At 39.7% G+C, this 18,162-nt stretch overlaps 1 protein-coding gene across 3 annotated transcripts in view; it reads left to right on the top strand.

Annotated features, from left to right (window-relative positions):
• Positions 1–9,471, top strand: part of LOC114548679 (V-type proton ATPase 116 kDa subunit a) — a 40,760-nt gene extending 31,289 nt beyond the window's left edge. Inside the window, exons 21-22 of one of the 3 annotated variants that reach the window (XR_003691387.1) lie at positions 381–529; positions 7,936–8,010. Coding sequence is in view for 2 of the 3 variants with exons in the window: in XM_028568689.1 (XP_028424490.1) it covers positions 7,936–8,029 (94 nt within the window). In the remaining variant the exon portion in view is untranslated. Of the gene's footprint in view, positions 1–380; positions 1,199–7,935 lie in introns of those variants that run through there. The other 2 variants (XM_028568689.1, XM_028568691.1) reach the window with 2 other exon arrangements.
• Positions 9,472–18,162: the final 8,691 nt, after the last annotated feature.

Below are 18,162 nucleotides of genomic sequence, written 5' to 3'. Positions count from 1 at the left end.
TTTGAGTGCCCTGAACTGATGCCCCCCTTACATTTTTGTAGCAGTTATTACATCAATTCTAGGTTGAGGTTTTCCTCTATATCCTCCTGCTAAAATTGACTGTAAATCCACATCTAAAGCTGATATTTAAAAATAAATAAATCCTGAAGCATCTTTGTCACCTTTTTCCAGCCATGATGAGTTTGCACCCCTGCATTTAATTGAAAGTTTTTTTTTTCAGAGTTTTTGTAGTTTATGTAGACTATGCATATCATTTTGTTATATATTGCTACTATTTTACAAAGTAAAATGAAACCCATGATGGAGATGGGTTTGCCTTTTTGAGGGCATGTATAGCAAATGGCACTGTTTTTTATTTAATGTCAGTTCTTTGAACACAGGTGTATTTCGGAGGTGGCAATTTGAATCACTCGCAAGTCCCTCTCCCTCACTGCCAAACACATTGTTGGAGGGCCCGCTCTGTCATCCCATGGGCCCCAGTGCAACCGCACAACTGCGTTTCTTGCAGACCAGACTGTTGTGGAAGCAGGTATAATCAGCAGAGTTGAACCAGAGACAATATAAATACAGTCAGTCTAGAATGGGTAAGATTGAAAAGCTGAAAATTGACTCAAGGCCAAACAACACACTGTTATCTGCATATCAGCAGTTGCAGAACCTTTATTTATGAGAGATAAAACAAGTGGAGGCAGCAACACGAACTCTCGTAGCAAAATACCTTCAAGAAATAACAGATATTCTTAGTTTCCCTCAGCTCCCTTTTACAACATGGCAACAATTTATAGCATTGCCCTAAACTATGGCATAATCTGAATATGTATATATGTGAAATGTTTCATGAGTTGGTTAATTGTACATATGTTTACAGTACACCACCAGATAAAATATATTTTTCTGTGATAATGTTTTTAAAAAATATGTCACACTCTTTTTGTACACAGTTCACCTGAGCACTATTTGTATCCTCAGCACTTGTGCATTACTCCATAGCATTGTGCGAGGAAAAGCCCGAAAAAAGTCTAAACATTTTCTTTTATTTCTTTACTTTAGCAGTGAAATTCACAAGAATTTTCATGATCTCAGTGATGTTTACTGTCTCCACAACCTTAATCCCACATACACCTTCCTGCTGCACCAAATACTCACTAGACTCGAGCACCAAATGTAAATTAATCCACCGCTAAAAATAGTCCCCAACAATTCCTTCTGTTAGAGTAAAATTTGTTAAAAACTACAGTGACCAGCTGTTTTAGGAATTTACTTAACTTTTTCTTTTAAATATTATAAAGATGTATGTCATCAGTAGGAACCAATGGGGCTTGTGGCTGAGTAGAGAAGTCAGAAAGTATTGAGAGACGGACTAATACACAATTAACAAATAGAAAGAATCGCCAGTCTCATTCTTTACACGCTAAACCACGATATTCTTATCAGTTTTAAAAATTCAATATTGGTCGGGTGTAGTTCTAATACACAGGTCAACTTTAAAAATCAATTGCAAAATGGATAGGGAATTCAAATTATAAAGTTCATTACATGAACAGAATGGAGCTCAAAGTGATTCAATCAAGCTTCCAGTGGCCCACAGAAAGAGGCTGCTCTCAGGCTCCACTCTCTGAATGTGAGGTACTTTGTTAATAAAGCAGCAGTGTGTCGGCTCAACAGGTCTCCGCTAAGGTTAAAAAAGACTAGTGGAGTATTTTTCACAGAGGTGAGTGAATGGAAATAGTCATGTTCAAAGTAAACAGCAGTCAACCTGGACCCTCTGCTCTGCTGTCCGCTCTTCACACACACATGCTGATGAGTTTTTTGCACAAACACATACACCAACACCAGAGTAAGTCGGGTTTAGTGTGTGTTAGGTACGAGCATTTTTTTCCACCTCCACAGCTGTGTGCAGAGGCAGATGAGAGATCTCTCATTTCTTTCCTCTTTTCAAGTGTTGCCCTCTCACAGCTCTGTCAGGCCAAATATTTGCCACAACTGGGAGACATTCCTGGGCACTCCCCTCACTCCCAGAGGCCAGGAACCAGCAGGAACTGAAAATCCACTCTTAGTTTTTTCCTCTTAAATGAAGACATCAGAAGTTGTCTGGATTTTGGGAATTACAAGTAAATTTAGTGTGCTGAGAAAAATTCTGAAAACATGGTGCTCTACAGAAAAGAAGGTCAGAGAAACAAATATGTAATAACACTGGAAGATAAATCAGCAGATAAATCAGAAAATGAAGTGCAGCTCATTGGTAGAATTTTTCTTACCATCTGTAACTGGATTGAACTGAATCATATTCAACTTGAACTTAATTATACCTTTTTTACAAAATAGTGGACACTCATGAAAGATTATTGCTGCTATCAAAGATAATATCATTGTGAAATTGGTGTCTCTGTTGGATGACTTTTTCATTTTAAGATATAAACCCCTTTTTTTAAAAACCTCATCAAATTTGGAGGAAATGGGCGGATATGAACAAAAACTGTATTTGAATAAGTGCTGTTAGCATTCTGCATGTGTTTCCAACTCCCCTCTGATCTAAAACACCAAGGCCCCCAGAATGGCTTTTATTTCTAAAACTGATAAAGTTTGTCACATATTCAATAAACATATCTTTTCCCAAATAAGCAGGCAGCACATCAGAGTCTAGTTTTATTGGTAGAGATATAAGAGGGGTGTCAGTGACGCATTATTATGGATCCTACGTAACTTCTAGGCTAGTCCCGCCCTACAAAGCAGTCTGATTGGTATGTGTGTGTAAATGTCTGACTCTGAGACATGTTATTCTGTATAAGCAACAAACTGAACAGTTAAAGGATTTGAAAAGGCTCATATTTCTATTAGCGTATTGCTTAGCATCTGGTCTGTTCACTGTGGACCATGGAGCTCGTTAAAGCCAGAAATGTGTGTTCCTGCATGTGGAAAGAGTTCCACTTGGATTTCCCCAAATGCCACGCTCTGCACTGCAGCTACAATGTTTATCTGATGAACCAGTTTCTTCCACTTTCTAATAAGGAACCTTCAAAAAGGATTTATAACTTTAAACCTTTGTGCTATCAGAGACGGTTTAGAACCGAGACGCCCCAACTCAAGCTTGCTTCCTGTATCTGTGTCACGTGGGCTCCACCCACTGCCACGCCTCTTTAGGAGACTAATGGCAGGTCCTGTGTGTATTGATTCCAATGAGAGAAGTGAATATGAACACAGATTATGACCAATTCTTTTGCCCTATAGTCACCAAAGTAAATATTGGAGCCACTTCAGGAGAAAATTAACTTAGTTTGAGACCTGTTTCTGTCTCAGGACCAAAAAGAGATCTGGCAACACAGAGAAGCTAACGTCCGCTAACGTTGGTTACAAAACTAATCTCCAGGATGCTAAATATGTCTTTTAGCTGTGGAAATAGCTAACATTAGCAAAAGAACATATTAATAAATTATTCAAATATAACTTTTCATTCATCCACGCGACATTCATTACACGTTCAAACGAGGCCACGCCCCTTTAGGAGACAGGAAGTGTGTACCGTTTCATACAAGGGGGTAAGCGAGCATCCGGAAATCGTACCTCCTATGGGGAGATTCTTAGGCTAACAAGCCATCACCTCCCGTTAGCATTCCATTGACTGCTACAGTCAAGGGAGAAGCCCATAGAGAGTCCATGAAAACATCAACAAAATATTTCAGCAACGTTTTGATGGATTGGAAATACTTCGGTATGTGGCAAGTGAATTCATATGAAGTAACATTTATCCACAAACAGATTTCTCTCGGCACAGCTACCAGAAGACTTACAACCTTCAGACAGGTTGCTCACGTCACATCTACGTCGTCAAGCTCATCTTTAGTATAAAGGATCTTTGGTGCTATATACATCATGTATAAGCCATTAATGACAGCCACACTTTTAAAACTCATTGACTTGTGTATGATCTTTTTATTTGGTAATAATCCAGCAAGTCTACGGTTAGAAATGTTAAAAATGCATTTAGAGATTTTTTAATCATTAAATATCTAGTTATAAATGTTAATGAGTCATTAATAAGTTGTTGATAAATGGATTTTGGTCCAATCCAAGTGGTCAATTGGTCCAAATCATTGAATTGCATTTGCAACTGGCAACCCAAAAGTTGTTCTCATTAATGCTAATAACTGCTCAATTGAGTTTTAATTCATGATCTGTGATTTATTACCCATTAAAGAAGTTAATTGTCAGGCATGGATTGGCAATCGGGAGTACCAGGAGATTTCCTATTGTCTATTTGTGGGGGCTGAATGGGCTGCGACTGCCTTTTATTATTTTTTTTTGATCGGCCCATAAAGAGAAGAGACATCATATCATTAGCCTACTTGTGTGTCTTTCATATGAACACTAGCCATTCACATCCTTTGTCTTTGACTGACCGGCCCACAGAGAGGAGAGAGATCACATGATTGGCCAACTGGTTTGTCACTCATCTGAACACTGGCCAATCACATCCCACTACGGCCCTCTTCCATCCTGTCATAGAGACGGAGCGCATTTAAGTCCCGTCCCCACCGGCGGTGAAAATAACACCACAAAGTGCCGGCAGCTAGCTAAAAACACAAGATTTAAGCATGTCAAACAATTATTTTAGCACCCTTTATCTACCAGAGAGGACAAGTTAACTGTTAGTAAGCTAATGTTTTAAAAGTGCTATATAAATAAATCAATAAATTGACATTGACAAGCTGAGGCACTTGCAAACATAGTTTATAACTTTCTGATTTATTCAAATTCCACTAACATAAGCATACTGCATACTGTGTACAAAATGCAGTTTTAGTTGAACTTCCAGACTTGTTACTTGTTTACTATTCAAGACATCTTGATGACAGCCATGCTCCACCCTCAACCTTTAGCCATCTTTCCATCAGGAGCCAGGCAGCCTTTTAGACTCAGTCATACTCTCTTACTTAGCACTCAGCTAATTGAGAGTATTAGGGGCTGGTATGCAAGGTTCAAATCTAACTTTTTGTCCACCATCCAAATGACTAGTGAATGTTAAAGGCTGCTAAGTCAAGAAAATCTACCATTCTGTCACTGTTGAACCCTGCTGCTATGTACATGTGTTGAAGGGGAGTGCAAGGAAGGTTGGTGGGCTGGTCTGGGTCTCAAAAGACCAGGGCTGATTTTTTACCCCAGTCCAGCCCTGTCAGTAGTTACAACTTATAAACCCAAAAGAGTGGCACTTTAACTAGTACACTATAGTATGAGTCTCGCTGAACAAAATATGTTCAAAATCTTACATCAGCAGCATAACAAGCAAGCTCCGAGCCTCAGAGCCTAGACAACACATGGAAACAATACTCATGTTTCTGCTGGAGTGAACCAGTACTCTGTGGTACATCCTGTACTAGTGTGAGTTTTTTTATGTGTGAGTTCACTGACAAACAAGGTTGTCAGTGGTATTTTATTAAAGTCATATATCAGCCAGTCACAGTCATGTAGTGCTGATAAGACAGATCTATTGATATGATTATCTTTATTTTTTATACACTATCAGCCATTTCACAGGGCTGAGCAGAGAATAGTTCCACTGTTGTGTGGGAGGATTTTACTTTGACTTACTTTAATGGAATGTGCCCTGCCTTAAAGACATAAGAGACAATTCTTTTTTTTCGTTTTTTATCATCCTTGGTTGTTTTCACCCTGACAAGAATAAGAATATTATCACTGAAGGTGCACTTTAGTCTTGAAATCCTACATTCCAAATCTCCCGGTTTTTAGCAGACCATCTGCTGTGTCTTCCTGTCTATAAATTATATATATTTTTACAGCTGCACATTCATATGGCTCTTTGTAGTTTTGCTTATTTGAAGCTAATGTAATTGGACTTACTACTTGTTGTCTGGAGTTTGAACCTTCAAGGTTGAAAGCACTTAATTGATAGTCGCTTTGGATAAAAGCCTCAGCTAAATGACATGTAATGTAATGTAATGTAATGTAATGTAATGTAATATTCCCCTCAGGATGACTTGTATTACCTTTGGGGATCCTTTGACTTTTCATTAAGCGCCAATATCGGGTCAACATTAGAATTTTTCCAATACTTGGTTTATGACCAAACATCTGCAAAACTAAAGCCTCAGCTCAGCTGTACTTGAGTGCTAATTAGGAAATGTTAGCATGCTAACATGCTAAACTAGAGACTATCTTGCGATGGGATCACAACAGCTGCGACGCCAAATTGTGCCATGGGTGTAAAGTGTCCCTACTTCCACCCATGCTCGGACCACACCCATCTTTGAACTTTGCCTTCATTTTGATCTCAACTACACCCCCTTTAAGTTTCGTGACTGCATCTTGCACAATTGTGGCGCTATTTTGGTGACAAGATCTGTCAAACAGACAGGCAGAAATGTAAACACCTGGCAAGTACTCTTCTGTGGTAGTTCCAGCTTCAGTAGGTGTCTCCAGGACGCAATATTTCTTTTCCTAGGATGGCGAAGGCATGAACCGCCGTACTTTGCCTCTGATTGGTTGGTTTTCTTACCCTAATCAATATCACTCCTCGTGCCTAAACCTAACCACCCGAACCGAAAAAGACAACAACTCCTAGCCAATCAGAGGCAGAGTAAAGCCGGTCATGACTTTGCCATCCTGGGAAAAGAAAATTTGCCTCCAGGACCACATTTTGCCATTATGTCACACACACACACACACACACACACACACACACACACACACACACACACACACACACACACTCACACACTCACTCACAAGGTGAAAACAATACCAGCGTTGCTGTCGCGGCTGGTAAACATTAAACCTGCTTAACATCAGCATGTTTGATCACTAAGGGTCAAAAACAAGCTTTCAACTTCAACATTTTATTTTTTACAATGAATTCATTGATTCATAGCCTCACAGAACCACGTCTAAAGGCCGAAGTGGGGACACAAATATACAAATGGGGATAATCGTTTACACAAAGGCAGTCGTTCCTCAAAGGCACTCATGGTTTTGAACTTGGTTGGAACATTATAAATGCCCGGATTAGTGGTGTTCAAACCCCATCCACTTTCTCACCTACCTACCACACCTGGCCAATTACTGCTTAAAGTAGGGCTCAATGTCGGTTTTCAGTAGAGAAAAAGAGGTCAGATAATATAATTTTACAGACCAACTTTCTGCTTCAATTTACCTACCTACCTATACCTACCTACCTATTGTCCCAGCTCTCAGCAATTAAATGAAGTTGTAATAAGCTGGAATTGTCCCTTAATGTGCTGTTCATGTAGCATGACTTAGATTCTACCCTATCTACCACTTAGAAACACTCTATGGGTTGTGAAGTGCAGTTTTTGCCATAAAATGATATAATGTGGAGCTGTAAGGGCATGATACAACATTTGTAATATGACTACAAAGCAATATGATTTGCCCCCCAGTATTTGATCAGTATATCCAGAAAATCACATTTTTCATTTTCATGTAATTTCATTAGTTTATATAATCAGTGTATGTCTCTTACTTCCTGACTATGAACCAGTGTTATCCCTCGGAAAGTTACCAAAATTGTCGGTCACGGCCTCCCGATTCCAACATTGGTAAGGGAATAGGGCTTCAGATGCTGTTCAGCATCCTGACACTTTTAGTTAGTTAGTCCTTGTTTGTATATATTTATGTGGGGGGGTAATAAGGGTCAAAGTTGCTTGATGAACAGGTGTGTCAGCGACACCACTGTCCTGATCCTGCTCACTGTCCAAAGCTGGCAGTCATTAGATTACACATCTTTTATCAACTGAAAGATAGTTATTCCTTTTGAGAATGATCTTCCTCAGTTCACCCTGATAATATTCAACAGGAAACACTTAATACTCTGGCATTTCCATTGTGTTCCCATCTATTTAACCATACTTGTTAAACCCCAGTTCTCACCACCGATTTCTTCCTGTGTGTCCTCCTTTTCAGGGTGGAGTTCCAGAACAAGTTTTACTGCGGCCAGGGCTTCAAGTTTTTCCCCTTCTCCTTTGAGAGCATCCTGGATGGACGGTTTGACGAGTGATCAGGCCTCAGCCCCTCCAGCATGATCCAGCAGAGTCCCCAGCCTTCCCTCCTCTGTGTATGTGTTTGTGTGTGCGTGCGTGTGTGTGCATGAGCCCAAATGCAGCCCTCTGTCACCCTCTAGTGGTCATTTGTGAAACTTGTATTGTGTATGAGCTATAATGTGGTCCTTGTAAAGGGTTTTTCCAGGGCACATGTGCCAAGCTGTACCCATACTGGAGCTTCTATTGCTGTGGCACAGTACCACCACTGTACTCAGCACTCAGCATGTTCACCTTTCTATAATAACATCTCTTCTGCCAGCTTTCCTTCAAATTCATCCATTACCAAATACATTTGGCAAGGTCTGTGTTCTTGTAGACAGATGTGGTTTGTAGGCAGAAGTAGACAAGTCACCACTACTGCGATGACACCTAACTTGTAGAAACGTCTCTAACACTGTAATATATGCAAAGGATTTCACTATTTAAGAGCTTGTTCCAAAAAATCTGTCCAGTGGAGCCTGTAACATTGATTATATTTTAAAAAAGTATAGTCATCAAAGACTATTAAAAAGGTTATAATCTACAAAACCTAGATTTAAATTCAGCCCAGTTTTAACACAGGGCTAGACATCTTTTCTGCTCTGTGCTGTTATCAGCCGCTCCAACAACAAACTAAGACTTAGGAAACAACAGAACGTAAAATCCACAATGCTCCGATCCATTGAAGTTATTTTTACTTTTCTAAATCTCCAGTATTATTAAATCCTCATGTTTGGATCACATTCTGAGCAGCTCGTCATCAAAAGGCCGAGTGATGTGCCTGCAATGGGCCGTTGGTGAGCTGCCACCTGGCTGAGTTCTTGCCAGCTTAGTACTATGTTTCCTGGACAAAATTCCACTTTTTTATTAAATGAAATTACATTATGTTGTATTTATCTATTAAGTTATGCATTTCTTCTGATCGCGCTTCAAGGAATTATGGAGTTTGATTATTTAAATACCGGCCAGCCAGTATTCCTGCTGGGTTAATGACCACACAGCACTTTTATTTTTTCCCAAAATCCTGAGTCACAACCAGTTTCAGACTAGAGCTTTGTGACTGAATAACTTCCACATTCACACAGACTGCTGGGTGGGATGAACCCATCTCTGCTTTCACTGTCAGTGAATTCAGTTCCACTCTGCCACCTCAGTAACGCTGGCGGTGCTTGATAAGACATAAATCAGCTGCCGGATTCGTCTATACGCCTAAACCTTAGCATTTTGGTGGCATGTCTTCTCCTAACAAACTGCACTATAGTTTTGTTGGAGGACGGTTAGGGACCATGTTTTCTCAGTGTGGTTTGGCAGTGTCTGTTCAGACTAGTCTCGCTTTACCAGACCATCCACTACGCTGCGGAGCGGAGGAGGGTCTGGCTAGTCCACATAGCATTCCTGGATGGGAGAAAAACGTGCTCTGGTTTGTCGGCATTTCTTTAAACCAATCACAATCATCATGGGCGGCATTAAGCCCCGCACAGAGCCGCTGTAAAATAGTTGTGTGAGAGAAACCTCAGATTGGACAGATAGTCTAGCTAGCTGTCTGGATTTACCCTGCAGAGATCTGAGGAGCAGTTAACCATAGTCCTCACAATTCCACCGGAGGTTAGAACACCAACACAAAGTAAGTGGAAGGAAACGCACATCGGTGAAAATACATGCATCTGGCGGAATTTCTCTGCGATTTCCCGGAAGTGGAACGTCAAGGATATAGACTAGTTCAGACAAACTGAACCAAAATCCTGAGTTCTGTGAAGGTAGCCTACCTTACGTAGATGTACAGCTTGGAATAGTTAGGCAGTGGAAAAAGCTTTGAAGATTGATCCTGCTCATGGAAATGATTGTGAGCCCAGCTGTCATCTTACTCCGGGGTAATCAGAGTCTCTACACACAAACCTTGTTGTAAAATCTCAGCGTTTACTCTAAGCTTGAAGTTAACTGCACTTCTGTTACTCCATCCAAAACAATTGACTACTCATTAGACAGTGCAAGGGTATAACACTATTGAGACACAAATCACAAGAACTGTTCTACGGTGTATTTGTGTGCAGTTAGAATACACTTCATTGGGTAACACAGTATTATTAAAGGCCCAGTCATTTTAATTGCTGAAATATCTGATTGTAGTGCCATTACCAAAAAGGGATCTGAAACATAAACAGTAACATGAAATGTATTTGGGAGAGAAAATGAAGGCAAACTGTAAAGTTATTAAAGTTTGCAGACCAATTTTCTTAACTTTGACTTCAGTGTCCCAGATCTCAGCAGTTACTTAAATCAAGACCCAAGTACTAATAAAATGGAATTATCCTTTAAAGTGCTCATATTATGCTTTTTGGCTTTTTCCCTTTTCCTTTATTGGAAGATGGAACAGAAGTGAGATGTCTCACTCTGTAGCTAAAACAGAGCTCAACACACAGGGTGAAAAGAGGAGCTGCAGCAATGTGCAGTACAACAGAAATATGGTGTTTATTGAAAATTAAACCATATAAACCTATTCTGGTCCAACCTCTAAATACAATTATGAAGTATAATATGATATATATATATATGATATAACCTCTAAATACAATTATGAATCTGAAAATGAGCATATTATGAGCACTTTAATATTCTACCTATGTAGCATGGCTTAACTTCTGCCATACAGTAGCTACCACTTACTATGGGTTGTAAGTGTAGTTTTTGCATTGAAATTACATAATGTGGAGTTGTAAGGCCATGATTCAGCATTTGGCAATATATGTAATATGACTTCAAAGCAATATGATTCCTCCTAGAAGGCTATTTGAGCAGTATATCCAGAAATCAATTTTTCTTTTCTTAATTTAATTTCACTATATACTCCAGTTTATAGAATCCCGGTATGGATCAAATTGATGTATTGATTTGTTCCTATGTGACCATGACTTATATTGAGAGGTGTCCTTGATGAGATGGAGACACGGTGCCCCTCTGTTTGTGGGTCTGTAACTTCCCTGTGTTAATACCCATTATGTGTGAATTGGTGTTGTAAACCAGTTGAAGAGCTGAAATGATGCATTTAGCCTAAAATATCTAAAAAGTTAATTGTTTAAAATCCCTTCCAGTTGCTTCAGAAATGTGGGGAATAATGTCACTCATGAAAGAATTGTGAAACAACTTTGTTCATCCTTTGTTTTTGATATGTACACTACTTTTCCAACATATCCTAGCTTTAATTTTAAAATCACTGTGTAATATTTTCACCAACTTACTCTATCCGGTCACTACACCCATTAAAGGTTAAATAGGGCAAAGATTTAAAGGTTGCTGTGCTGCACAAAAACGTCTCTCTTCTGTTCAAACTGAGGTGCAGTTTGGATACACAATAGCAATCATGTTAGTCTGATAATAAAAGTTATTATATATACAGTACAGGCCAAAAGTTTGGACACACCTTCTCATTCAATTCATTTCTTTATTTTCATGACTATTTACATTGTAGATTCTCACTGAAGGCATCAAAACTATGAATGAACACATATGGAATTATGTACTTAACAAAAAAGTGTGAAATAACTGAAAACATGTCTTATATTTTAGATTCTTCAAAGTAGCCACCCTTTGCTTTTTTTGATAACTCTGCAAACCCTTGGTGTTCTCTCAATGAGCTTCATGAGGTAGTCAACTGAAATGGTTTTACCTTCACAGGTGTGTCCTGTCAGGGTTAATTAGTGGAATTTTGTCCCTTATTAATAAAAAAGCAAAGGGTGGCTACTTTGAAGAATCTAAAATATAAGACATGTTTTCAGTTATTTCACACTTTTTTGTTAAGTACATAATTCCACGTTTTCATTCATAGTTTTGATGCCTTCAGTGAGAATCTACAATGTAAATAGTCATGAAAATAAAAAGGAAATGCATTGAATGAGAAGGTGTGTCCAAACTTTTGGCCTGTACTGTATATATATATATATATATATATATATATATATATATATATATATATATATATATATATATATATATATATATATATGAAATGATTCATCATCTGATGCCAAAAGGCTTCAGAAGAGAAGAGTCAAACATGCAACTGATGGAAGGTAATGTGTTTGTGATCACTAATAAACAGAGACCTGGGGATTCATCTTGTGTCCTGTTTTTTCTCTTTCTCTCTGTGGGCAACACAGATGAACCCACAGGGGCCCCGCAGGTCACAGGGCCCCTGTGTGGCCACTTAGTTTGTATTATACTGATTCATTACAAAAAAGGGTTGGTAAGTAGGCTATTACATTGCATAAAATAAAGGACCTGTATACTTGTATATTTTTTAACCTGGAGCCCATTCCACCATGTTTTTGTGATTAATGGGAACAACAATTTTTGAAATTGGTCCGGTGTTGAGGGAGAGCGCTGTAGCCAACCGCCGCAAACCTGGCAAGCGACCGCCGGGCACGTCAATTAAAAGTGCTTGTTTTTGCCACTGACAGGCTCAGATTGTTATTATGAGAGTCTGACAACATAGGGAAAGATTCAAAAATTGCTGTTATGCTGCCATGCTTTTGTGCGTACTGTTAGCAGGTCAACATTACCTACGCTCTGTCCGCAGCTTTCATTTTCAATTCGATTCAATTTTATTTATAGTATCAAATCATAAGAGTTATCTCAAGACACTTTACAGATAAAGTAGTTCTAGATCACACTCTATAATTTACAAAGACCCAACAATTCCAGTAATTCCCCCAAGAGCAAACATTTAGTGCAACGCTGGTGAGGAAAAACTTCCTTTTAGGGAGAAACCTGGGACAGACGCAGGCTCTTGGTAGGCGGTGTCTGTTATATTGTCACAATAAAGATAATGGAACTGTGACTAGAAATAGTAGTTTATGGTGTAGCAGGGCACCGCAGGACTCAGTAGGGCGTAGCAGGGCGCTGAGCAGGACCACGGCGGCAGCTGCTATCATGATTTAGGTGCCACAGTAATCCAAGGAAAACTGCGAGGTGAGAAAACACAAGGACTCCGGGGAATAAGCTCCCCAGAGCTAAGTTAGTAACAAGCATTACTGGGACAAGAGTGCACACAGATGGAAAGAGAGAGGAGAGACGAGCTCAGTGTGTCAAAGGAAGGAAGTCCCCCGGCAGTCTAAAACTACAACAGCATAACTGAGAGCTGGTCCAAAACCAAACCTGAGCCAGCTCTATATGGGTTGGTAGATGAATCTGCTATGAAGAGAAGCAGTTCCACTTTTCTTTAGGAAAATGTGCTCTAGTATACGATTTCTTCTCCTCTTTGGCTGACAGTAGTCAGTGGTGGACTCAGGCTGTCTGAGGGGCAGGGGCAAAAAAAAATAAAAAGGGCACCAGCTGCATGCAGTGGGGCATAAGCGTGCAGAAATATGCACATGCATATCCATTTAAGGGCATCCTAGAGGACATTGCATCATGTTTTCTCTACTTGAAGGGCACCCTAGATCAGGTTTTATCCATTTAAGGGCACCCTAGAGGGCACTTTTGCCATAACTTTGGCTTGTCCGTGTCCTACAAACATTAGTCTATGAAAGCTGCGCGAAGTGTAGCTTGAAATTAAGTTGGCAAAATTCAGAATGTGCAATTGAAAATATTTTAGATTACACTAAGCGACACTTTCTTCACTCCAACACAACAAACTCTCACCCACCACTCCTCTCTTTAACTCTCACTAGCGTTTCCACGGTTCTCTCCCAGCAACAAGTCGCCTCTGATGAAATCTTCTGAACGTAGTTGTCAGACACTTATAATAACAATCTAAGCCTGTCAGTGGCAAAAAACAGCACTTTTAGTGGATGTACATTGACTGTGCATAACTGTCCCAAAACTTCTCTAAAGCGTGACATTCATTTAAATCCTTCGGAGAGGGAAGATGATCAATAACATGGATCAATGGAAGGATTCTGCAAAGGAAAATAAGAACAGCCAGGTTTGGCAGGTCTTCTGTTCCTTTAGCAATGAGAGGGACAGCGCAAAAACACAGGGTCCGATGGTATTTAAGGTCTGGGCTATGAGAATGACAATCTGTATGCAATATTTGTATGGTGCAATGTATGTATCTATATATGTATATGTATTTATATATGTAGCCCACTGCACATCGTAGTGTTATGAGTGCATGTGTATGTATGCTGAGGGGTACCTGGAAGTGCTCTGTGTGTGTGTGTGTGTGTGTGTGTGTGTGTGTGTGTGTGTGTGGACACATATGTGCGGCTGTGTGTTTGTGGGAGTGTATGTCAGAGTGAGTTTGGAAATGCTCTCCCTGTTTAAGTGTGTGCATGTGTGTGTGTGTGTGTGTGTGTGTGTGTGTGTGTGTGTGTGTGTGTGTGTGTGTGTGTGTGTGCCCGTGTGTGTGTGTGTGTGTGTGTGTGTGTGTGTGTGTGTTAGCGGGATGGTGTGTTAGGGTGTTAACCTATTATGTGGAGAGTTTTATTTAGTCCAGTATGTCCTATCCTGAGACGTGGAAAAATTGCCTCTTCTCTTCTATTGCTGCCTCTGTCTTCTTGCCGACCCAATATGTCTTTGAATGTTATATAGATGGCTTCCTGTGTCATTTATGTCCCAGTATTCTTGCCATACTATTTCCATTTGATGCTTAATAATTTCTTTGCCCTCAGTTTTACTAAGTGGGATGTCCATGTCCACAATCTGGGATTTAGTTGATGCTTGGCCAATATGTCAGGATCCTCGTTTCCATCTACACCTATAAGGGCAGGAACCCACACGAAGCAAACCTTTACTTCCTTATTGTACATGCTGTACAATAAATTATGTATTTCAAAAATTTGATATTGTCTGCATGATTTCACTGTTTTTATGCTCATAAGCATTGCCAGACTATTCGAAGCAATTAGTGCATTCATTTTTTTATTTTCTTCCAACCGTTCCAATGCTAGTATAATAGCGACAGAAGCTCAACAGTATAAACTGATAAATGATCTGTGGCTCTCTTCTTAATACATATTGTGGAATGTAAACTGCGGCTCCAGTACGTCCAGTCTCAGGATCTTTCGAACCATCTGTGAATATCAACAACTTTTCTGCAAAGTCTTGCTCAATATAATGCTGTAATATATTCCCAGTATATCTCTGCCCCGACTTCTTTCTCAATTGCTGGATATTTAAATCTACTAATGGCATCACAATCAACCAGCGAGGAATAGTTGATGACGGGACTGTTGGACTATATTTTATATTTCCTGAACCTATATTTTCTGCTTTTACATTTCCTATCCACCCAAAACTATGAAAATTGGACTTGTTATGCTCCCAAAAAGCCTGCAAAATGGTCTTCGTAGGATGGAATATTCCATGACCTTGAAAATTGACCCAATACGCCATCATAAGATTTACTCTCCTAATCCGCAGTGGCATTTCCCCCATTTCAATCTGTATAAATGTACCACTACAAATATGTAAAGCCTGAGCCTGCTGTACGTCAAGCGTTTTAAGATTAGTCTCTGCTGCAGATGCATATGCTATGCAATCAGAATCTAGTACTGCTCTCATAAGTGCCCTATATACATTTAATAATGATGCCCTATTCGCTCCCCAATCTTGCCCTGATAGACATCTTAGTATATTATTGATCTTTTTGCACTTGTTTTTCACCTTAATAATATGTTGACAACAAGTCAGCTTTTCATCCAACAAAACCCCAAGAAACCTAACCACTCTGACCTGCTCAATTATTTTTCCACATAATTTCATAGGTACTGATATATGTCGTTTAGCAAAGCATATGACTTGTGTTTTTTCAATTGACAGTTCCCCATCTATTAGTCCAGTCTTCCACTTTGTCTATTGCAGCTTGCATTTTGTTTTTGAAATAGTCCAGGTTTCGACCACTAACCCAAAGAGCCCCATCATCAGCATAAAGTGATTTTCCTACTTTATGTCCAACCTGTTCATAGATGTCATTGATCATTATATTAAACAATAATGGACTACATACACTATCTTGCTGAGTTCCATTTTCTACTGAGTACTTATTGGAATATTCTGTAGCCACTTTTACTTCTATTGTCCTTCCAAACATGAAATCTAACAATCCAGTTGTACAATTTACCATTTATAACCACATGACTTAGTTTAATAAGAAGTCCCTCTTTCCACAACATGTCATATGCTTTTTCAACATCAACCTCCCATCATTTGATTCACTTCACCTGCTCATCCTCCCCATTCAGCTGTTCTCATTAGCAGACTAGTATATCACCAAGTCATTTCCACTAGTCCTCTGCCAGATTGTCTCAGTGTTGTAGTCTAGCTTTCCAGTATTTATGGTTATTGATTGTTACCTAGTTTTTTAGACCCTGTTTATGCCTTTTGGACTTCGACTCTGCCTGACCCTGTTTGTACTTTTGCCTGCCTGGAGTTTGCTTCAAAGTAAAGAACTTTTTGCTTCTACCTTCTTTGGCCTCGTGAGTTGTGCTTTTGGGATCAATTGTCTCAGATCCCTGATATTACTGTTATGTTCATTGATTTTTAAAGCTGCAATAACCAATATTTTTATATTAACAATAGATCAAATTACTGTCTGTAATGTAAGAGAAGTTGCTCATGACAAACCCACAGAGAATTATCACCAACTCTGCAGTTCCTCTCAGCTTTTTAGTGTCTTTCAGCTCATTGTTTTGGTTTTACACTTCAAAACTTTACTGGTTTTGTCTCAGTGCTCTCATGAGCATCGCTTCCCGGGACAGTAAGCAGCTGTTTTTTTAGTGAAAACCCCACTGTGTAAATAGGCAACTGTTTGCTAACACGTTCACTATAACAACTTTATGTCAAAGTTGAGTTTACAGCTTGTTCTGCTGCCTACACATAGACAAAAAAACTATTAATGCTCCTTAAGTTCTGATTTGGTCTACCATGTTGTGAGAAAATATCTGGCTCTTGTTTGTGTGCTTATTGTTCCACTCTCTTTACCAGCTACTCATGCATTTTGACTCCACGATTTGGGCCTGGAGCAGCTGCACTCTGTGTTACATAAGAGTTGGTGAAAGCTGTTAGGAGCCAACCAGATGTTAGAATCAACAAGCTAGTACAAGGTTGCCAGTACTTCCATCTTGATGTGATCTGATGTACTGTTATCCAGAATGAATGTGTGTATACATTATTCTGTTTTGAAAATCTTTTCATATACACATCAGGCTGGCTGGTCCGCTTTGGAAGAATGACTGAGCACTTTAGAGCAAACACGCGCTGTATTTCAGTAGGTTAATTGTGTGTTGCGTTAAATGTGCTAGTCTGACGTTAATCTCAATGTAGCCTCGCTTTGCCAGACCTTCCTCCACAGCGCTGCGAAGGAGGGTCTGGCTAGTCCACATAGCATTCTGGGATGGGAGAAAAACGTGCTCTGGTTTATTGACATTTCTTTAAACCAATCACAATCGTCTTGGGCGACGCTAAGCACCGCAAAGAGCCACAATGCCGCTGCACTATAGCCACGGAAAGGAACTTGTTTTGGTGGAACATGTGGACGTTCAAAAGTAGTTTTAGTCGTGCAACAGAAAACTCCGATTGGACAGATAGTCTAGCTAGCTGTCTGGATTTACCCTGCAGAGATCTGAGGAGCAGTTAACCATAGTCCTCACTAATCCACCGGAGGTTACAACGCCAACACAGAGAAAGAGGAAGGTAACGGACATCCGGCCAAAAAGAGTGAAATCCGGCGGAATTTCGGTCGGCAACGAAGCACTCCCAGAAGTGGAATGTCGTTGATATACTGTTGACTAATCTCAATGTGACTCATCTCTACAGCTAATGGACATGACACCTCTTTCTACTGATAGTGCACTGCTTAGTGGAAAGGGGTACGGTTATATCCTTCGATGTAGAAGTGTTCAGTAGAGGTCTTCAATGTTGGTCTCAATCTAACACAGACTAGTGGAAAACATACTCAAACTTCATTTGCATAAAACAATTTTTTTTTTAAAATGAGGTCTGATCAGAAAGGGACTCAAGGACAGTTAGTGCCAATCCCAAATTGTTTTCCTCCCAAACAGACCAAAATAGAGATTATTCTGAAGCCTTGATCATACAGTACTTTACGTCACGTGGACCCTTGTGGAAACCATGAATTAGCTGGCAGCAGCATGATGCTTCACCAATTATCAAG

This window comes from Perca flavescens, chromosome 21, assembly GCF_004354835.1.
Source record: "Perca flavescens isolate YP-PL-M2 chromosome 21, PFLA_1.0, whole genome shotgun sequence".
NCBI lineage: Eukaryota > Metazoa > Chordata > Actinopteri > Perciformes > Percidae > Perca > Perca flavescens.
Note: the sequence above shows the minus strand (reverse complement) of the source record. Positions and strands in the feature narration are given on the sequence as shown.